Genomic DNA, 23,253 nt, shown 5'->3' on the forward strand with positions numbered 1-23,253 from the left:
GAATAAATGTCTTTCCTATCAGGATACTCAAAACTACTGCCCTAATGTTAAACTCTAGCTTGGCATAAAATAACAGCTGTTCAGAAAGGTTTTTGCGAAACAAGGAACACTCAGGCATTTTCCAAACAGTTTTGTTTTAGCTTGGTATGCAAAAATTAATGTCTGAAACAACATAAAGCTGGTTCCTTTTTAAAAAATTTGATTTACAGATAAACACCGTTTAATGATTTTGTCTGAAACAAGGAAAATACTGTTCAACAGGTCTGCCCCCTTTAATATGTATTCTTTAAAAAGTGTTTTACTGCACAATTAAAATTAGTATAAAAAACCCAACTCACTGGCAAAGTAGAAAGAAGGGCTTGTCTCCTTGTTGTACGGTAATTTGGGACATGCTAAATTTGGAAATAAAAAGGTAAATTAGCCTTTTGAGGTTTGCATTATCCTAATTTTCTGGAAAAGGTTGACATGTTTTATAATATCTTTGTTTTCATGCATAATTCATTTTGACTTAACAAGAGAAGATGAACACTTTAAACAAAATTTGCAAAGACACATTGACCAGAAAGACATTTCTTTTCTCTCTGCACTGAGGTATCTATCACATGCTTAAACAAGAGCAATGAAATAATTGTCCAATTAAAAAGACCAACATTTCACTGAACAACGTTTATATAATGTACCTAAGTCAAATAGTATTTTAGTGAATTCAAGAGGCACACATAACAGAAATGTTATTACAGGAATCTGGATCCAGAAGCTTAGGAATATAATAATAAAAGCATGAGTGTATATATATATATATGTATATGTATATATGTATATATATATTTTTTCTTATTAAACTGTGTCTGTGCATGGTGGTGCTTGTAAATTTTTTTTTTTTTTTTTTTTTTTGTGGCTCATGGGGCTTGAACTTGGCCTGGGTGCTGTCCCTGAGCTCTTCAGCTCAAGACTACCACCCTACCCCTAGGCCTGGGCATTGTCCCTGAGCTCTTCAGCTCAAGGCTACTGTCTCACCCTTGAGCTAAGCCCCACTTCCTGTTTTTTACAGGTTAATTGCAGATAAGAGTCTCAGGTCCTTTTGTGTCCTGGCTGGCTTTGAACCTTGATCCTCACATCTCAGCCTCCTGAGTAGCTAGGATTATAGGCATAAGCCATCGCGCCAGCGGTGTTTGTAATGTTTAAGGGAATCATCAGCAAGCTACTAAAAAGCAGACCAAGAAAGGTCCTGGCTCTGACTTATCTTTAGTACAGAATAGCAAGAGGACCACCATAAACCAAGACTAGAGGGAGGAGACAAAATTATTTCTCTTAAGCGGAGAGGCAATGATAAAAAGCAAGACTCAAGTCAGAGAAGAGGTTTATAGCTGAAGTCCTTTCCAAGACAGCTAGAAGACGACAAAGTCTTTAAATAAAGCCCAAGGACAGTGCCCAGGCCCTGAGTTCAAGCCTCATGACTGGCAAAAACAACAACAAAACCCTACTCTCTCTCTCATCACCTGACTTATGTAACTGTAGCCCCTCTATTCATCACCTTTACAATAACTTTTTGAAGAGAGAAAAAAAAAGAGAAACAAGCAGAATTCAAAGGAGACTAGCATTTCTGTGCAAGTTTTAGTTCAAAAAAATAAGGTACTATGCTAGGTGGTGGCACATGCCTATAATCCCAACACTCAGCCAGACAGAGGCAGGAGAACACTCCACTCAAGGTCAGGAGTCTGTACAGTAAATGAATGTCTCAAAAAACAAGGAACAAGGGCCGGGAGTTTGGCCTAGTGGTAGAGTGCTTGCCTAGCATGCACAAAGACCCGGGTTCGATTCCTTGGTACCACATACTTAGAAAAAGCCAGAAGTGGTGCTGAGGCTCAAGTGGTAGAGTTCTATCCTTGAGAGAAAAAAATCCAAGGACAGCACTCAGGCCCTGAGCTTACGCCCAGGACTGGCAAAAAAAAAAAAAAAAAAAAAAGGAACAAAAGATGTATGCCCAAGTTTTGGCCAATGGTACTCCCTTCTGCAGAAGTAAATTTGCCTTGATGAGACACAATAAAACAAAAAACTTGGTGAAAAATTTGCTTTGGAAGCTTAAGCTCAGTTTATGATGATAAAGAGTAAAACAATTTCCTAATATTCTTTGTGTGTGTACTGATCCCAGGGCTTACCTATGCTGTCCCTGGGCTTTCTGGTTCGAGGGTGCCATTTTACCTCTTGAGCTACAGCTCCACTTCTAACTTCGTTGGTAATGTGTTCAAGACTCTTACGAAATTTCCTTCCTAGACTGGCTGTGAACCACACAATCCTCAGATATCAGCGACCTGAGGAGCTAGGATTATAGATGAATTACTGGCAATAGTCTAGTGTTTGTTTTTCTTCTGTTGTCAGTTGTAGGGTTTGAACTCAGGGCCTAGACACTGTCCCTGAGGTTTTTCACTCAAGGCTAAGCACTCTACCACTCTGCGCCATGCTGTCACTTCTGGTGGTTAATTAGAGATACGAGTCTCATGGACTTGAGTGCCTCCTGAGTAGCTAGGATTTGTGTGAGCCACTGACGCCTGGCTCTGGTCTTCTTTTGTAAGCTTAAGTACCAGAACACTGGTGATGAAGCAGCTAGCACAGAAACCACTTCCCACCTGGTACCTAGAGCAGGAGCATGAGCAGATGTCTGCTCTGTACCTAGCCAAAAGCCCAATGGAAGCAGAGGACTCAAAGAGCTGCTCTTTAAAGCCAATGGAAACTTGTGCTTCCAAGTTTCAGTTCTTATTCCAAGGGGAATATGGGAGAAAATTCAAGACTTTCCACACATTTAGATATTAACAGTCAGAATGAGCTTCTTATCTGATCCTTTTAAGAAAATTGAAAACTGAAAATGAGTGCAACTGCACGGAGGCCAGCATAAAGCACCCACAGCACAGCAAGATGTTGATGCTCATGCCCGTCACTCCAGATTCTCAGGAGGCTGAGATCAAGGTTCAAATCCAGCTCAAGCACAAAAGGACCTGAGCCTCCTTATCTCCAATTAACCTCTAGAAAACGGGAAGCGGGGCTTGGCGGAGGGTAGGGTGGTAGCCTTGAGCTGAAGAGCTCAGGCTGAATTCAAGCTCCATGACCCACAAAAATTACAAAAATCTCAAACTGAGCCTCCTGTTTCAGTCTCCCAAGTAGAAACTAAAATAAATGTATTTCAAAACACTGCAGGTACATTATTTTAAATTAGTTGGCTAATAATGTTTTTTTTTTGGGGGGGGGCGATATGTCATGGGGCTTGAACTCAGGGTCTGAGTGTTGTTCTTAAGCTTTTCTGCTCAAGGCTGGAGCTCTACCGCTTTGAGTCAGAGCTCCACTTCCAGTTTTCTGGTGGCTAATTGGAGATAAGAGTCTCATGGAATGTTGCTTAGCAAAAGAGTACTTGCTTGACTTGCATGAAGCCCCGGGTTTGATACTTCACTAACACATTAACAGAAAAAGCCTGACGTGGCACTGTGGTGCAAGTGATAGAGCAATGGCCACAAGCAAAAGAAGCTCAGGGGCAGTGCCCAGGTCTGAAGTTCAAGTCCTAGGACTGGCAAGAAAAAAAGAAAAGAGTAAGTCTTACAGACTTTTCTGCCCAAGCTAGCTTTAAACCTCAACTCCTACATTTCAAACTTTAGAGTAGCTAGGCTTACAGGTGTGAACCACCAGAGCCTGGAAAGTTGACTAATTAATAATAAAAAGTTTAAATTGATTATGTGCCACAGTACCACTTCCAGCTTTTTCGGAGTAGTTTATTGACAATCAGAGTCTCAGGAACAGGATGAGAGTTGAGCCTAGTGGTACAGGGCTTGCCTAGCATGCACGAAGACTTAGGTTCGATTTCTCAGTACCACATGCATAGAAAAAGCCAGAAGTGGGACTGTGGCTCAAGTGGTAGAGCTCTAGCCTTGAGAAAGCCCAACGACAGTGCTCAGGCCCTGAGTTCAAGTCCCAGGTCTGGCAAAAAGAAAAAGAAAAAAAGAGTCTCACAGACTTTCCTGCCAATCCGGATGGCTATGAACTGCAAGTCTAAGATCTCAGCCTCCTGAGAAGCTGGGATCATAAGCACGAACCACTGATACCTGAAGAGATTTAATGAAGTAATCATCTTTAATGGACTATAATTCCTTGTACAAGTACACCCCTGTTTATGATAGGAGTGACCGGGAAAACAGTCCTATTCTATACTTGTTTTTTTCTTTGCCAGTCCTGGGTCTTGAACTCAGGACCTGGGCAGTATCTCTGAGCTTATTTTACTCAAGATTAGCACTTCCAATTTTTTCTGTTCATGTGATACTGAGGAATCGAACCCAGGGGCTTTATACGTGTTAGACACACTACCTAAGCCATATTCCCATCCCTTACACTGATTTTTTTTTTCTCCAGTCCTGGGCTTGAGCTCAGGGCCTGAGCACTGTCCTTGGACTTTCTCAAGGCTAGAGCTCTACCACTTGAGCCTTTTTTTCTATGTATGTGGTACCAAGGAATCAAACCTCAGTCTTCATGCATTCTAGGCAAGCACTCTACCACTAGGCCAAACTCCCGGCACCTGATTTTTTTTTTTAAAGGGCAAAGAAGGGATGAAGGCAAGTAGGTCTCAAGAACATGTGTAAAAACAATCTATGCACTCAAATTTGCTTATGTGTGCTCATTTAAAATACCAAGTTTACAGGAAAAATTACTTTGTATTTCAAACATTCAAAATGTTTTTTTTTTTTTTTTTTTTTTTTGCCAGTGCTGGGCTTGAGCTCAGGGCCTGAGCACTGTCCTTGGACTTTCTCAAGGCTAGAGCTCTACCACTTGAGCCTCAGCACCACTTCCAGCTTTTTTCTATGTATGTGGTACCGAGGAATCGAACCCGGGTCTTCATGCATGCTAGGCAAGCACTTTAACCACTAGGCCAAACTCCCAGCCCCTCAAAATGTTTTAAAGGGAGTCGAGAAATAAAGTGGCCATGTTGCATGTAATTGTCATTTCATTCTAAGTGGTACACTATTTAATACATTTTTCAGCCACTTGAAAAATTTACGTAAACTCATTTTAAATTAAAAAAACTTGAAATGCCAACAGGAAACTTACAGAGGTGTTCTCAGAAATATTTAGAATAGTTGGTCATGGTGGCTCACACCTATAATCCTAGCTACTCAAGAGGCTGAGATCTGAGGATCACAGCTCAAAGCAAGCACGGGCACTAAAGATTGTGAGACTCTGGGCCAGGAACTTGGCCTAGTGGTTAAAGTGCTTGCCTAGCATGCACGAAGACCTGGATTCGATTCCTTGGTACCACATATATAGAAAAAGCTGGGAGTGGTGCTGAGGCTCAAGTGGTAGAGTGCTAGCCTTGAGAAAGTCCAAGGACAGTGCTCAGGCCCTCAGGCCCTGAGCTCAAGCCCAGGACTGGCAAAAAAAAAAAAAAAAAAAAAAAAAGATTGTGAGACTCTTATCTCCAATTAACCACTCCAAAACTGGAAGTGGTGCTGTGGCTCAAGAGGTAGGGTGGTAGCCTTGAGCTGAAGCGCTCAGGGACAGTGCTGAGGCCCAAGTTCAAGCCCCACCCCCAAAAAAGAAATATTTAAAATAAAACTGACACCTAAACAGGCTCTAATTAAAAGACATATCTTGAAAAACATAATATAAGGTGATTCATTAATTCCATAACATATACATAAACAGAAATTTTATTTTAAAATTTTAACACTAAAAATGCTGTCACTTTAGTGCCTTAATTAAGACAGCCAAGTTGACCTACCTAAAAGTTATCTGGCTGTTAAACTAAGATGGACCACATAAATGATACCCATAATCCTCCCATCTGATCAATGCCTTCAGAGTAGCTATAATGTTAGCTCCAGTGCCAATAGTGGATACAGTTCCCCCCACCTTTTTTTTTCAGGGGCTGGGGTGGGGGGTGGCTGCCAGTCCTGGGCTTGAACAAGGCCTGGACACTGTTCCTAAGCTTTTTTTGCTTAAGGCTAGCATTCTAGCATTTGAGCTCTACTTCTAGCTTTTTGGTTAACAAGAGTTTAAGTCTCATGGAGTTTGTTGCCCAGGCTGGCTTTGAGCTGTGATTCTCAGCCACTGGCACTTGGCACAATATTGCTTAACATTACACAAAATACTTAACTGTACCCCTTTTCTTTGCCAGTCTTGGGGCTTAGACTCAGGACATGGGCACTATCCTTGGGCTTTCTCAAGGGTATCACTCTACCACTTGAACCACAGTACCACTTCCAGCTTTTTATGTGTATGTGATGGAGAGGAATTGAACCCAGGGCTTTTGTGGATGGTAAGCAAGCACTCTACCATCAGACCACGTTTCTGGCCTCCACTGTTTATACTGATTATATATTTGAAGTGTGAATCGTGGAAAGAAGCTAGGTCTATAGCTGAGTGTAGACTGCTTGCCTGGCATGCATGAGGTACTGAATTCAATCCCCAGCATACCCCCAAATAAAACCGCACGTCATATTGCCCAGCTTCACCCACTTACAATAAAGCATGGTACAGAAACAATATCATTATAATAAATACTGATTTAAAAATAAAAAGTGCAATGGAATGTCAGCAGCCCCAGAAAGTTGTGAAGGAGATTTTCCTGCTCAAGGAGTACCTCTGGGTTCTTCCTATGGTAGACCTGCCCTTGGTGCCTTAGGCAATCAAGTCATATGAGCCCCAGGGAGGAAGAAGGCCCCCTCCTGTTTGCCCTGCCCTCTCTAGTCCTCATCAGACTGTGACTGGCACAGAAGAGACACATTAGGATGGCGCAACAGCAGGCACTGGAGTAGGAATTGGTATATCTTTTTCTCTACATTTTTGCCCCTCAAGGTCAAGGAAGTCACTGACTGACATTGAGTGAGTGAGTGAGTGAGTGGATGAGTAACTGGCTGGTTTTTGCGGCAAAGTCTTTGTGGCCAGCGGGTCTCTAGCTCCTAGACTCAAGGGATCCTCTAGCCCCAGCTTCTTAAGCAACAAGGATTACAATAGTTCAAGTCACCACACCTTATTCAGGTTATTTTTTTAGACAGGGCACATTTACAGAGTTTGAAACCAGTTAGGCAAAATCACACATAGTGAGAAAGACAAAGTTCTTCCTACCATACATGGCATGTGTCTGCTCATGAGCCCCGAACTGAGTTGCTGAAGACGACACTAAACCAGGCTGCGCGTGTGCTGGTGGTGCCATCATCCTAGCATTACCCTGTAGTACAGGACTATAGACATGAGGGTGCTGCAGTCAAACAGAAAAATAGAGAAAACCATTAAAAGACAAGAACAGCCAGGCAGATTTTACATTCTCAACTTCACTTTCCAGAAACAACTAAAAACATGAAAGCCTTTCTTTTCAACTTCCTTTGAAATTCTGATACTTTCTCCTATGAAAAAGACCAAAGTCCTTAGCTCTCTACCTCACTGTAGCACAAAGCAAAAACTATAAAGGAAAAATCCCACACTAAGTTATCTTACTTGAGACTGGTAATGCGGCACGTGCTGAACAAGGGGCTGATTTGGAAACTGCTGAGGGCTGTAGGCCACATACTGAGTAGAGTAGGCTGGTGGGGTGGCCACGATGGGTGGGCCTGCTGCGGAGGCTGGGTGCATCATGGTGCTCTGGTGATGCTGGTCCTGTCGCTGTTGGGGCATGTTTGGTACTGCAAGGAGGAAGGAACAAGAAAAGATTTCGTGGCACATGACATAGTTAACCAACACATGCACTCCTATAGTCTACAAGGCACAACCCAACCTACCCACATGGCTCTCCAGTGGGCCTCATGCCCATTCTCCACTCCCACTGCTCTCACTATTGTCCTCCTTCATCTGCTATTTATCAGCCTCCAATATCAGTCTCCATTCACAGATGACACTTACAGGTGTCAGTTCAAGTGGCCTTCACAGGATGACCCTTGGGCATGGATGGTCACAGCCCTATAACACACCACAGCACTTTTCAATGACTTTTTCTCTTTAATCTGCTTCTCAGATAACTGGGATCTTTACTTTTTTTTTTTTTTTTTTTGCCAGTCCTGGGGACTGAACTCAGGGCCTGAGCACTGTCCTTGGGCTTTCCTCAAGGTTAGCGCTCTACCACTTGATGCACAGCACCAGTTCTGACTTTTCTATGTATGCGGTACCAAGGAATTGAACCTGGGTCTTTGTGCATGCTAGGCAAGCACTCTACCACTAGGCCAAACTCCTGGTCCATGGGATCTTTACTTTTTATCTCTATCAGAAGACACAGGCATAGGGGAAATAACTAAACCATTTGCCACTTGCTAGGGGAAGGGGACTTGACTCCATAGAATGAAAAGAAATAAGCACGACAGAAGAGTCTTGCAAGCATCAACACCCACCACTGAATCTTCGGATTTTCCCTTTGTGTTGAACGTGGTATCTCACAGCACACTGTGCAGCACAGAGTCAATTCCCAGGCATGATCCCTGACCTCAGCCTCTTTGAAAATTTCTTGCATATCCTGCATCGTTCCATATGGATTGCCTTTCCCTACAAAAGCTCTGGCTCCACTCAGAACTGGCCTCTCCTCAGTAAAGCCTTGCTACCTCCTAAGATTGTGTGTAGCTTTTCCTTCAGCTACCCAGCATCTGCAACTATCTGAGTTTTGTTTTGCATGAGAGGAGGAATCTTACGACTTTCAAGTTCCAGGGCACAAAGAATAATTTGGTGTGTTCATTATATCATCAACGTTATACTTGTGTGTGTGTGTGTGTTCGCGCGTTTAAGTCCTGGAATACAATGGGTATTGGCAAAGGCTGCCACTATGCACTGACAATCCATGCGACATTTCTTTCCTCAGAAAAAAAGGATTTAAGTCCCAAATGTCAATGGTGCTGTGGCTAAGGAAATCTACTGTGTGTTAATCACATCCTTGACTTTCCCATGGGACAGCTTGTCTCCTAGGCTGTGCCAGTGTTTATAGCATGTAGAATAATTTCAGAACAAAGTCCTTGGGCTTACCCATTGTTGAAAACATTAAAAATACTTTCACCTAACCCCTCAAAGCTTTAAAATTAGTCAAATACTAACATAAGGAAATAAACACATGACAAAAACCTTTACATATATCTCTTCATAAGTAACTACATAGAAGACACAGTGGAAAAGGAGTCTGTTTACACTGACAACAAAAAAGATTAAAGCTTAGGCACACACTGAAAGACATACAAAACTTAAGAAACTTTAAATTGTTCCTGCAAATTAACAATCTCTTCTTGGATTTTCAGTTCAAGCTCCGTGACGGGGGAAAAATGTAATTCATTTACTTGAGAGAAGAGATCAGAGAATTGTGGACTGAGGTCAGCTCAGGCATAAAAGTTCACACAGCAACCAGTGGAGACCAACCAATGGCTGGGTGTAGTGGTGTGTGCCTATCATCCTGGTGAAAAAGGGAAGCAGAAATAGATAACCATAGTCCAAGCCAGCTGGGACATAAAGTCAGATCTTATCTTGAAAATAACCAATGCAAAAAAAGGTTGGATCTATCCAGAATAGTACAAGTCAGGAGATAGTAAATACACTTATACAACCATGACTATTACTACCTAAATGTCCTACAACAGATGAGTGGATCAACAAAATGTAGTACATACATGCAATAGAATTTTTTACTCATCTATAAGAAATATTATTATGTGATTTGAAGGAAAGTGAATGAACCTACAAAAAAATCATGTGAAGTCAGGCTCAAAGAGTCAAGTAACACATGGTTTCTCACATTTGTGGGAGTCAGGTATAAAATACAAACATACATATAACATATACAGAGTTCTATGTATCTACACACAAACAAACTGATTATAAAGGAAAGCATACACAGGGAAGAGTCCAACAATATATCTAACAAGTAACAAGCCATTTAACAGGTTTGATTCCTCAGTACTACAGACATAGAAAAAGCTGGAAGTGGTGCTGTGGCTCAAGTGGTAGAGCTCTAGCCTTGAGGAAAGTCAAAGGATAATGTTCAGGCCTTGAGTTCAAGCCCCAGGATTGGTGCGCGCACACACACACACACACACACACACACACACACACACACACACACACACACACACACACACACACACGGTCTATTTATGAGCTGACTTCTAAAACTGAAACTCCTGTGTAATATAAAAATAAAGTACATAGACAGGACCAAGGGGCTCACACCTTTAATCTTAGCTACACAAGGAGGCTGAGATCTGAGGGCTATAGTTTGAAGTCAGTCTGGGCAAGAAGGTCCAATTAATCACTGGAAAACCAAAAGTGGTACTACGGTTTAAAGTGGTAGAGCACTAGCTTTGAGCTGAAGAGCTCAGGGACAGCATCTATGCCCAAAGGAAAGAGGAGAGGGAGAGGGGTGGCTCATGCCTGTAATCCTAGCTACTCAGGAGGCTGAGATCCAAGGATCCGGTTCAAAGCAAGCCTGGGCATTAAAAAGTCCATAAGACTGTTATCTCCAATTAATCACTAGAAAACCAGAAGTGGGTCTGTGGGTTCAAGGGGTCAGGCGGTAGCCTTGAGCTGAAGAACTCAGAACAGCACTCTGGCCCAGAGTTCAAGCCTCATGACCGACAAGATAAAGAAAATAAAGTTCAAAAATAGTGCCGATGCCCTGAGTTTAAGTTCCAGGACTGGCAAAAACAACAACAATAAAGAAATAGATTTACTAGACCCATCTACTGTATTAAACAGGAAGGATATTTGAAGGGGTTTCCCATTATTAAGGAAGAGACAATGGGAACAATGAAAAGGACAAATAGGTACAACGAACATACTGCACACATATACATGTCATATGCATGCACAGACATATGAATTTGTGTGTATAAACACACATATCCATGTAGCTATATAAAATGTAAAACAAGGAAAAAAAGTATGCTCACACAAGTTCAGTTACATTCTGTTAAGAAAACAAAAGCAAAAATAAAAACAAAACTTGACTTCAACTGTTGGAAATGACGACAGGGAACTGATATCTCTAAGAACTATAAAGGATTGTTTTTGTCCTGTCTTTGCTATACAAATGAGGTAAGGATGATGAAACAGCGTTCCATTGTTGCAGAATCATTTATAAAGATTGTGCCTACAAATAAGAGCAAAACGAAAAGCCAGAATTTCTTTTTTGTTTCAATAGCCCATCACCATGAGTTTAAAGTATGCTCATCTTTTGTATTTTAATACAAAATAGTAACATAGTAAAATAGTAACACCCAGTAGAAATAAAGAACTCAATGGTGTATTACAATGGCAATCTAAAACCCTTTCCTTCTGGCTCTCACAGTAAGATAATCACAGTTCTTGAAGAAGAAAGTGAACAATCCCAATTGGTAAGCAATTCACCCATTCTGGTCCATAAAAACTGACTGAAACACCTTAATGTTGGCCCAGGGCAATACTCAGGAAAAGCCACTGTACAGTCTCTTCATTCATGTAGCATGCAAGATTACAGGCAAACACAGGCAGGAATAGTCTCACCTTTACCTGCTCTATAGGTCTTGGCTTGATTCACTGGCATGGGCGTCATGGGTATTGGGTATAAAGGCTTGAGGGAATTAAAAAGAATAGTACTATTAAGATCTTCTCATAGGAAAGTTTTCTTCCCCTCTTAACTTCCCTGCCCCGCAAACTCTCCCCTCCCCGTGCAGTCCTGGGGCTTGAACTCAGGGCCTGGGCACTGTCCTTGACTTTTCTCAAGGCTAGCACTCTACCACTTGAGCCACAGCACCACTTCTAACTTTTTCTGTGTATATGGTACTGAGGAATTGAACCCAGAGCTTCATGCATGCCAGGCAAGCACTCTACCACTAGGCCACATTGCTGGCCCTCTCTTTGATACAGCTCAGTGGTAGAATACTTGATTAGCACATACAAGGTCTTAGTTCAATCCTAGCTCCAGATCAAAACAGAAACAAACAACTACCTAGCTCTAATTTTGACAAGTCAGTAGCAACTAATACATATTTACAGACAAGAAGAAAAATTCCAATCCTTTTTTTAATCAGCAAATATTGCCAGATTCAGATACATATACTAACAACATAACAAACTAGTGTTATTTAGAAAATATTGTTGTTTGCCACCATGACTCAAGTTACTTCAAATCTAAAGAATATTTGTGCTAAATACAAACAAGGGGGAGGCTAAGTGAACACAAACTCCACTGACTTACTTGCACACCCGGACTCACAGGGACTGGATACATCATGTTTGGTGCAAAACAAACAGGCTGTGTGTAAACTGGAGTTGGCTGTTGGTGGCCCACCATAGAGGGGCTAGGTTGTGCTTGGGGCCGAGGTGAAGTTGGGGTGGTAGAAGGCTTTGGCTATAGAAACAAAAATTAAATTTTAAGCATAAATGCTATTTGTAGACTGATTTTTCTAGCTTTTATTTGTTTTCAACTAGATTATTCTATTCCAGAGAACAAAACAAAACCAAAACCCATGAGGTTTAGGTTTGAACCCTAGTACTGTAAAACAGAACCGAGATTGGGATGAAATTCAGTGACAGCATGTACAAAGCCCTGGGTTCAATTCCTACTACTGCTCTGAACAAAAAATAAAAACCATAGAAAATAAAAGGTCTGGGTGCTGTCTTCAGCTTTTTCACTCAAGGCTAGCAAACTGACATTGAAGATCAACTCCACTTCCAGCTTTTTGCTGGGTAAGTGGAAATAAGAGCCTCACATATTTGTTTGCCTGATATGACAATCCTCAGATAACTTACAGAGGTAAGGCACCAGCACCTGGTTTACAAAGCAAGAGTTTAACAATGACAAAACATTATTAGGCTTATGTGGTGGAACAACTATCGGGAAGGATAAGACACTATGTTCAAGTCTCAGTACCATTAAAAAAAAAAGTCACTATAAATAGTGGCTGACAGTCAAGTTTGAAAAAAGTATTCTAAAATGTTCAGCATCTTTTTTTTTTCTTTTTTTGTGGGTCACAGGGCTTGAACTCTGGGCCTAGGCACTGCCCCTAAGCTCTTCAGCTCCAAGGCTACTGCCCTACCCCCTGAGCCTCAGCCCCACTAACCGTTTTCTAGTGATTAATTGGAGATATGAGGCTCATTGTCTTTAGTGCCTGAGCTGGCTTTGAACCTTGACCCTCAGATCTCAGCCTCTTGAGTAGCTAGGATGACAGGCGTGAACCGGGTAGGGCACTCAGTATCATTTTTATTTTTTTCCATGAGTTTAGTAGAATAACCACAGTGTATCAGTGAGCTTGACAGCCTAGTTAATCAATCAGTTTCAAATTCTGAATGACAAAGATTCATACCATCCTGAGAAAACAAGAACCTTTTTATGGCTAAAAGTTTTTGTTAATGATCACACACACACCACCACCACCACCACCACCAACAAAGCTTTCTTAACATATGACAGATATGAGGGGAAAAAAACAGATCTGACTATCATGAATTTTTTTCAGAGATTAGAATCACCACAAAAAAGGTAACAAACTTACCTGAGAAAAGGATCGAGGGTTGAACTCCTTTGCATTGGGATTCAATGTAGATTTCCTAACTTGTCTAAATCAGGGGGGGGAAAATATATTACAGACCAGTGAAATCTGCATGGAATTTACATTTTTCTAAGCTCTTCCGTGCCTGATAAATCTTGCCAACATTCATTATATTTTAACAATTCTCATTAGATTATTAATCTTCCTTACTAAAGGGCACAGGCACCTCATTACCCACTATTTAACCTAATACATTGGCCACAGAACCCAAAAACTGCTTTCTTCAAATGCAATCAACCAATACTTAAGTTGAAAAGACTGTAATTGCCACTGCAACAAGGAACACTTAATCAATTCCATTTCAATTCTAATACCAATTCAAAACTTGTAGTATTTCTCCCTGGTCTCCCTACATATCCCACGCTAGCCTTGAACTTATGACCATAAAAAATAAAGCAGTCTGGGGCTGGGAGTTTGGCCTAGTGGTAGAGTGCTTGCCTCGCATGCACGAAGACCCAGGTTCAATTCCTCAGTACCACATACATACAAAAAAGCCAGAAGTGGTGCTGTGGCTCAAGTCATAGAGCTCTGGCCTTGAGAAAAAAAACCAAGAACAGTGGTCAGGCCCTGAGCTCAAGCCCAAGACTGGCAAAATAAATGAATGAAAGAAAGAAAGAAAGAAAGAAAGAAAGAAAGAAAGAAAGAAAGAAAGAAAGAAAGAAAGAAAGAAAGAAAGAAAGAAAGAAAGAAAGCAAGCAAGCAAGCAAGCAAGCAAGCAAGCAAGCAAGCAAGCAAGCAGTGGTTAGGTTCCAAGATAGTGTCTATCAATCTACTTAGTGGATAATCTGCACAATTAGGATAGACAAGTGCAGATATTCACTTTAACATGGCCTCTTAGGAAAACTGTTGCCCCTCACCAGGGCCAGGGTGCAATCCTTGGAGAACACTGTGATGAAAGTTGACAAGAGTTCAGAGGAGGCACGTCCCCCAAACCTAACTTTTCCACTCTTGAACATTTATAGAAAAAGCCTTCCTTAGCTTATTCCTGGCACTTTGCCCTGGGATGCAAAGCTGTAGCCAAGGAAGAAGTAGTGAGGGGAAATGGCCGAATCAGTCATCAAGTCACTAGTTCACACCAGCTGTTGAAAGGAGCTACTTAAAAGCTGTCCAATCCATGGTTAAAAAAGAAATGTAGGCCAGGAGTTTGGCCTAGTGGTAGAGTGCTTGCCTAGCATGCACAAAGACCCAGATTCAATTCCTCGGTACCACATACAGAAAAAAAGCCAGAAGTGGTGCTAAGGCTCAAGTGGTAGAGCTCTAGCCTTGAGAAAACCCAAGGACAGTGCTCAGGCCCTGAGTCCAAGCCCCAACTGGCAAAAAAAAAAAAAAAGTACTGTGGGGAGGGAAATGGGACAAAAACATAAGAAGGGGTATCAATGTGTGAGAAGTAATGCACCTACTATCTGGCGAATGTAACTGTAACCCCTTTATACATTACTTCAGTCACTTAAAAAAAATGTAAAAAAGAGATTAAATAAAAATTTTAAAAAAGAAAAGTACTTGGGGCAGGAGTGTGGCCTAGTGTTGAGAGTGCTTGCTTGCCTAACATGCACAAAGCCCTAGGTTCAATTCCTTGGTACCATTAACACAAAAAAAGCTGGAAGTGGTACTGTGATCAAGTGGTAGAGCGCTAGCTTTGAGAATGTCCAAGGACACTGCTCAGGCCCTGAGTTCAAGCCCCAGGACCAGCAAAAAGAACAAAAAAAATAAATGCATTTATTTATTACCTGACTCATGTAACTCTACATCCTCTATACACCACCTCTACAATAACAGAGAGAGAGAGAGAGAGAGAGAGAGAGAGAGAGAGAGAGAGAGAGAGAGAGAGAGAGAGAGTGTGTGTGTGTGTGTGTGTGTGTGTGTATGATATGGGGCTTGAGGGCCTGGGCAACAATGTATTGTTGTTTTTTTTTAAAAAGCGGTCTAATCTAAGTCCACAAAACAGTAGTTGAAAGGAGTTACTCACTCAGCTGCATCTTTCTTCTCATCTTTATCATCTTTCTCTTGCTTACACGCTGGACTGGAAGTCTGCACCCCTTGAGAGGTGACCTCAGGCCCCCTCCTGTGCTCTGCACTGCTGAGGATGGAAGGGGAGGCACTGGGGCTGCTAGGCTTGCTGCTGCTGCTGGTACAGTTGCTGCTGCTATTTTCAATGAAAGAGTCCTTACAAATTGGTTCAATTTTGTCTTTAAGCGAATCCCTTGGTTTTTCTCCCTCTCTATTTTTGCTTAGCAGTTGATCCATTGACTCCGATGCAGAACTTGGCTGTAACTAAATAAAGGAAACAATCAATTTTTCCCATGAGTACATGCACAATAATAGTTTTCTATGGCATGAAATGTTTTACATAAACTTTTAAAAAAATTTTTGTTGAGTGCTGGTCCTGGGGCTTAAACTCAGGGACTGGGTACTGTCCTTAAGTTTTATGCTCAACATGGGCACTCTACCACTTGAATCACAGCTCCACTTGCAGCTTTTTGGTGATTAAGATGAATGTCAGGGACTTTCCTGCCCCAGCTGGCTTTGAACCATGATCCTCAGATCCCAGCCTACTGAGTAGCTAGGATTATTGCTATGAGCCACTGGCACTTGCCTTACAGAAGGCCTTATTTTCAGGTCCTAAATGTAATGCTTTTAAAAATAAGACAGCAATAACATAATGTCTATATAACACAATGATAGTCAGCAAGCCGCGCAAACATCCTGCCCTCAAATGTTAATAAATAGCCTCCCCCAATGATAGCAACTGTGCGGCTGAGTGCAGGAAACAGGAAGTAATTCCTATCCTCCTTGACTGGCATCTGAGGAAGATCAGAAACTGAAGGGCAAAATGAAGGAAAAAATGCCACAGGCGCCTCCAGGAAGAGAAGGCTTCTCAATGGAACTGTTATCAAGTCGGAGGTGGGAATGATTATTAGAAGACATGTTTGGGACAGGGAAGCAGCCTAATGGAAAATGGAAAATCTAACAGGAAAACACTAATGTTTAGAGCATGACACCAGTGAGGCATGAGAAAAATAAGTGTCTCCAAGTCAGCTAGACCACAAAAGTGCTTAAAGGCACCTTCTCATTCTCAAGGAATTTTAAGCCAGGTATACTACAACACACATTTACAGTTCAGGAAGAAGAGGACTAAGGCTTTACCGGAAATGATTTGGAGGGAAGTAAGGAAGGCAGTAAAAAAAGACCCTTACAAAGGCTGGAGGCTAGAGGAATTGAGAGGGTACTCTGATCAGAATGTCCATCAGGGGGCCAGGAGCATAGCCTAGTGGTAGGGTGCTTGTTTAGAATGTATGAAACCCTGGATTCGATTCCTCAGTACTAGATACACAGTAAGAGCCAGAAATGGCACTGTGGCTCAAGTGGTAAAGCTCGAGTCTTGAGCAAAGTGTCTAAGGACAGTGCTCAGGCCCTGAGTTCAAGCCAAATGTCCATCAGTGAACCTTGTAAACTTATAAGTAGGGGGGTGCAAGAAAGAAACGGATTTTTTTTGTTTTGTTTTGTTTTTTAGAGTTTTTTGGTCCCAGCTGGCTTTGAATTGTGATTCTCGGATCTTAGCCTCCTGAGTAGCTAGGACTACAGGTGGGAGCCACAAGAACTTGGCTGACATAGATACTATTGCTATACTTCTTTAAAGCAACAAATCCTGGGAGTGGGAATGTGGTTTAGTGGTAGAGTGCTTGCCTAGTGTGCATGAAGCCCTGGGTTCAATTCCTTAGTATCACAAACTGAAAAAGCCAAAGTGGCACTGAACTGTTTTTGCCTCCCATCCTTCATGCTTCTGACGTGTATGTCATTTATCATTTAAATCCTAACACATGACTCAATATGACACTTACCCTAAAATCATTCTTAAACTTCTTTAAATCATCAATCTGTTTCCTGTGTTCTAAAACAACTGGTGATATACCTGTAACATCAAAAATGATTGACAATTTATTTTCTAACCTTTAACTTAAAATGTTTCAGTATTGAATGTGAGAAGTGACAATTTAAACTTGTCATCTAAAAAATAATAACTTTAGAGGTTAATTTTGGATTTTGGCATTTAACAAACTTTCCAACCATATATATACAATATTAGAGAAACTGTTAGAACTACAAAAATACACTGTTTAAAAGATGAAATGACGGCCGGGAGTTTGGCCTAGTGGTAGAGTGCTTGCCTAGCATGCACGAAGACCCGGGTTCGATCCTCCATACCACATACATAGAAAAAAGCCAGAAGTGGTGCTGAGACTCAAGTGGTAGAGCTCTGGCCTTGAGAAAGTCCAAGGACAGTGCTCAAGCCCTGAGCTCAAGCCCAGTACTGGCAAAAAAAAAAAAAAAACATGAAATGACAAGTCCTTACCCTGTTTTAACATTTAGGACTAAATCTTTAAAAAGACAAACGACAACAACAACAAACCCTAACCTTTATTCTCAGCTTTCGAGAAGCTAGGTGATGTTTCAGTGGCCTTTATATTTTCTTTATTCCCTGCTGGAGAGTTCTGCCGCTGATCCTGAAGCCTGGAATCTTTAGCTAGAAAGAAATTTGGGGGGGAAAAAAAAATCAGTATCAGAATCATAAAATGAAGTGAAAAAGAACTCAATTTTTGATTTCCTGTTTTTGAAAACTAATTTATATGGAAGCTTTTCTTGTTTGCTGCCATCATATACCAGTAAGCATATAGAGAAGCTCTTAGTACCAGGGAAAGCTTAATTTTTCCAACACTAGACATTAAAGAATGAATATATATATATATATATATATATATATATGAGGTTTGTGGGTATTAAATGTGAAATTAAAATTGAAAACCTGCAGCTAGAAAAACACAACTGTCAGCTAGCATAAGGTCTGAAAGGCCTTTGTCTCATACCTTCAGCGGATGGGGTACCAGCTCTGTTGGCAGCAGGGCTGGCCGGTGTAGGAGATGCAGCAGGAATGGGCATGGCTACTGCTTCTGCTGGGGTGGTGCCAGCTTGAGGAGAAGTGAGCACAGGCCCACTGGGAGAATTTCCAACACTGTTCTGTCGGGGAGACCTGGGTCTGTGAGTTTTTGGAGATAATCTTGGAACTAGATAGAAGTAAGGGAAAAGTCATTTATAACATTCTTGGCTCTAAACCACTTGCTCAAAGAGGCTTTTCTGAAGATTTAAGTAGAGTCCTCCTCACCAGTCCTCACACTTCATCCCAGTACCCCTTTTCATAAAGTCTTAGGAGTGGTAGTGGTAATTAGGAAAAGTATCTGGCTGGGGCAGTGGCTGACACCTCTAATCGTAGCTACTCAGGAGGTGGAGATCTAAAGATTGCGGTTCAAAGCCAGCCTGGGCACTAAAGACCATGAAACTCTTATTGCCGATTAACCACTGGTAGGGTGGTAGCCCTGAGCTAAAGGGCTCAGGGACAGAGCCCAGACCCAAAGTCTAAGCCCCACCACGACAAAAATAAAAAAATAACGTATGTGAACAAAGACAGTAATTACTACCGAAGTTCAGCTGTGAGCTGTCTCCTAACTGAATGGATTAAATTTATTTTGCCAGTCCTGGGGCTTGAACTCAGGATCTTGGCACTGTCTTTGGGCTTTCTCTTTTTTCTTTTAGGCCAGACTCCTGGCCACCCATGGATTAATTTTGATGTGAAGGATTTTGAGTGACGTGGAACTAATAACTAACGTATTATTTATCTGTTAGTTACTTTTGGTGGTGCTGCGATGAGCTCAAAGTCTTGCACTTGTCAGGTGGGCACTCTGTCATCACCACAGACCATTTCACTATTGTTTTGCAAGTAGGATCTTGATTTTTGGTAAGGAAGACGAAACTGCAATCGTCTACTTTAAGCTCCTCATATAGCTGGGAGACAGGTGTATATTACAACGCTTAGGTTTCTATCGCTTGAGATGGAGGTCTCAAGAATTTGGTGCCTGAGCAAGCCTGAAACTATGAACCTCCCAATTTTTTATTTTTTTTATTTTTTTGCCAGTTCTGGGCTTGGGCTCAGGGCTTGAGCACTGTCCTTGGACTTTCTCAAGGACAGCACTCTACCACTTGAGCCTCAGCACCACTTCCGGCTTTTTGCTATGTATGTGGGGTACGGAGGAATCGAACCCGGGTCTTCGTGCATGCTAGGCAAGGACTCTATCACTAGGTCAAACTCCCGGCCCCTGAACCTCCCAATTTTAGCCAGATCACCAACAGTATCGAAGAGTTAATACAATAGCTGAAGAATATGTTTTATATGTCTATGTTGGAGACATTCTCCCCTTCCCTGAATTCTTAGTGTAAGAACATCTTACTACCGGACCCCCTACCCTGAGCCGTTCCTATACCCCAACCCCCTCCTGCCTCTCCTGAAGAGGCATATAAGCCCCTGTGTGAAAAATAAAATTCGCAGCTTGATCAGAACGCTTGTCTTGCTGCCTTCTTTGTGTCTCCTGTCCCTTTCATTCTTCCCTCTAGGTTCTTGGCCCTAGTTGACGTCCCACTGGACGGGACATGTCTACTTTTTGTGAATCTTAATTGAAGATCAAGAAAGAAAATAGAAAGTACTAAGAATATATAGCCTGAAGATATGATTATTACATGAAACCGAGTGGGTCACTCTATCAATTTAAGATTTTTCTCCTTGAGAAAAGCACTCACTACAAGGTCTAGTGCTCCAGTTATTGTAAGAGCAATACAGAAATAAGGATTGGCAAAGTTGTCAGAGCAATATAAGCCATATTCTAAAATCTAATCAAAGTACATCCTTTACATTGTTGTAGTTGCTATCAATGTATTCCTCAAGCTAATCTAATCACATTAAACTTGAGACTTTTTTTTGTCAGTCCTGGGGCTCAACTCTGGGCCTGGGCTCTGTCCCTAAGCTCAAGGCTACCACCCTACACTTTGAGTCACAGTGCCACTTCCAGTTTCCTAGTGGTTATAAGAGTCTCACAGACTTTGGACTTGCGTGCCCTGGCTGCCTTTGACCTCGATCCTCAGATCTCAGCCTTCTGGGTAGCTAGGATTACAGGCAGGAGCCACAGTGGCCGGCAAAGGTGAGACTTACCTTGCTCTATCTAACACAGCAGTAGATCTACTTCCTGGCTCTCCTGGGGTTTCATTGAAGTCTTTCTTATACTTCCTCAGAGCTTTAGCTCCTCCCTTTTCCTCACCAAGCAAAATCATAAAACATATACTGTCATGATGCCCTAAGCCATGGGATACCTACCCCCACTGACCACTGATGACCATGTTCCCCCGGCTGGACTGGTCCTGGCTACTGGAGGAGCTGCTGCTTCACTTGGTGGGTTGTGGGATACAAATTCTAGCCCGCTGGCTATGGAGGCCCTCCCAGCCGAAACTCTGTGGTTCCGAGGGTGTCGCTGGGCCTTCGGAGACATCCTGGGAGGCCCTAAGAGAGGGATGGAAAACCATAAGTGCTGCAATGCCCACTGGCACTCTTGTGTTAAACATGCATACACCCTGGCTTACTCAAGTTTCTCCTTGGTTAAAAAATGAAAAAACAAACCATTCTATACAAAATTTTGGCCATCCTAATTCACAATTATTTTGTGGAATCCAAGAAGTTTTCCAATTCTTTTGACTTTCTCTTTCTTTTAAAGAAAGAGAAAGATATAGTTGGTGCTAAAAAAAAAAAATCAAACAATAATGTCATAATTCTTAGAATTCTACAGTCTATTTATATTCGTTATTTACAGGCATACAAAAACTAATTAAATTGCAGAGTCACAGAAAGGGGTAATTTTTACTTTGCCACATATTTTTTTTTCCCAGGGGACCTTGCATTCATTATGCTGATGCGCTACCAATGGAGTCTCCATACCTGCATGTTTGTTAGCTGCTTTTTTTTCCATATATTTTTATTGTAAGTAATAGAAGGGTCACATCATATTCACCAGATAGAAACTGCATTACTTCACAAACATTGATACCCTTTCTCATGTCATGGTCCCCATTTCCCTCCCCTTCTCCCCCTTGGGCTTGAGCTCAGGGCCTGAGCACTGTCCTTACACTTTCTCAAGGCTAGAGCTCTACCACTTGAGCCTCAGCACCACTTCCGGCTATTTTCTATGTATGTAGTACCGAGGAATCAAACCCGGGTCTTCGTGCATGCTAGGCAAGCACTCAATCACTAGGCCAAACTCCCAGCCCTGCCATATACTTTTCACCACAAAATTAGAGGGAAATTTTTATGTATTTATTTTTGTAATGGGGATCAAACCTGGCCTATAAATGGTAGGCATGTGCCATACTACTGGGTTATAGAAGTCTCCAGCAGAGGGAAAACTTTTTTGGTGCTAGTACCAGGGCTTGAACTCAGGTCATTACTTTTGCTAGGCCTGCTTGCTAAGCTGGCACTCAACACCTGAGTTATGCCTCCAATTTACTAGGTGTTTTTTTTTTTTTTGCTTGTCTGTTTTTTTTTTGGTAGGTCGTGGATCTTGAACTCTGGGCCTGGACATGGTCACTGAGTTTTTTAGCTCAAGGCTACCACCTACCCTGCTCAAGGCTGCCACCAACTCCTGGGCCTGAATGTTGTCTCGGAGGTCTTTTGGTCAACGCTATTGCCCTACCTGTGTCGCCACAGCCCTACTTCCCCCTTTCTAGTGATTAATTAGAGATTAAAGTCTCACAGTCTTTGTGGCCTCAGCTGGATTTGATCTGTGATCCTCAGATCTCAGACTCCTGAGTATTATAGGCATGAGCAATGTACGCCCAATTTTACTTTTTTTTGATAGTTAAGAGCCTCAAAAAATTTATCAGCTAGGGATAGCCTTGAACTTGAGATCCAGATCTCATCCTCCTAAGAAGCCAGGATCACAGGTGTGAGCCATGACACACTGCTTAAAATATAACACACTGCTTAAATTATTACTGTTGGGCTTTTTATTTTTTGGGGGGGTTAAACAAAGGATTACCTATCTATCTATCTAAATATATGTGCTGAAATATATATGCATATTCTTAAGTTTCTCTAAAATGCTAGCATACCTACATTTTCTGTATACCCATCAATATTATAAACCATGGCTTAATACAATGTTCCCCTGTAAGTACTATCTCAGACTTCTAAGACTAAGCCATATGACACTTGGGACAGAAATCTGCACTAAAAGAATTGTGAAATTCTACACCAGTCATTCTGTCTTGCACTATTTCTGTTACTACAGCATTGATTACCAGGTGAAACTCTAGACAGCATTCTAAGTAGAGATACTTGATGGTGTTAACAATTGCAAAAAAAAAAAAAACCCCACAAAACTTTACTGTGAAAGCTAAGATCCCACTGCATATCCTGGTACCAAACTCTTTAGAACATGAGGGTTTTAATCACAGACATGATCTTTAAAGGAATACTAAGGTTACAGATGCCCACAGCCCAAACTTCAGCAGAAGACTTTCTCTGGAATTGTCTAGGCAGTCTTTCAGGTTTCATGTTAAGAATGCTTTGTTCTTATCTCACATTTCCAAAATAAACAACTACTTAAATAATGAACGGAAAGCACATCAACAAAATAACTTTACATTTAAATCCCAATAGGAAAGGAACCTAAAATTGGTGAATCTGGGCACTGATGGCTCATGCCTGCAATCCTAGCTACCCAGGAAGCTAAAATCTGAGGGATCATGGTTCCAAAGCCAGCCTGGGCACTCAAGTTTGTAAGATAAGTTTTTGTTTTTTTGTGGATTATGGGACTTGAACTTGGCATGCGTGCTATAGCAGAGCTCATTAGCTCAA

The 23,253-nt window shown here is 41.7% G+C and overlaps 1 protein-coding gene across 1 annotated transcript in view; it reads right to left on the bottom strand.

The window, feature by feature from the left end:
- The window catches only part of Atxn2 (ataxin 2), a 62,866-nt gene that overhangs the window by 7,614 nt on the left and 31,999 nt on the right, over window positions 1-23,253 (bottom strand). The window contains 11 exon segments of the mRNA XM_090320058.1: window positions 339-392; window positions 7,102-7,234; window positions 7,471-7,655; window positions 11,479-11,545; window positions 12,173-12,325; window positions 13,470-13,533; window positions 15,493-15,797; window positions 17,366-17,436; window positions 17,941-18,048; window positions 18,389-18,586; window positions 20,722-20,904. Coding sequence (XP_090176184.1) covers window positions 339-392; window positions 7,102-7,234; window positions 7,471-7,655; window positions 11,479-11,545; window positions 12,173-12,325; window positions 13,470-13,533; window positions 15,493-15,797; window positions 17,366-17,436; window positions 17,941-18,048; window positions 18,389-18,586; window positions 20,722-20,904 — 1,521 coding nt within the window.

Source organism: Megascapheus bottae, chromosome 28 (assembly GCF_031878675.1).
Source record: "Megascapheus bottae isolate mThoBot1 chromosome 28, mThoBot2.hap1, whole genome shotgun sequence".
NCBI classification, from domain to species: domain Eukaryota; kingdom Metazoa; phylum Chordata; class Mammalia; order Rodentia; family Geomyidae; genus Megascapheus; species Megascapheus bottae.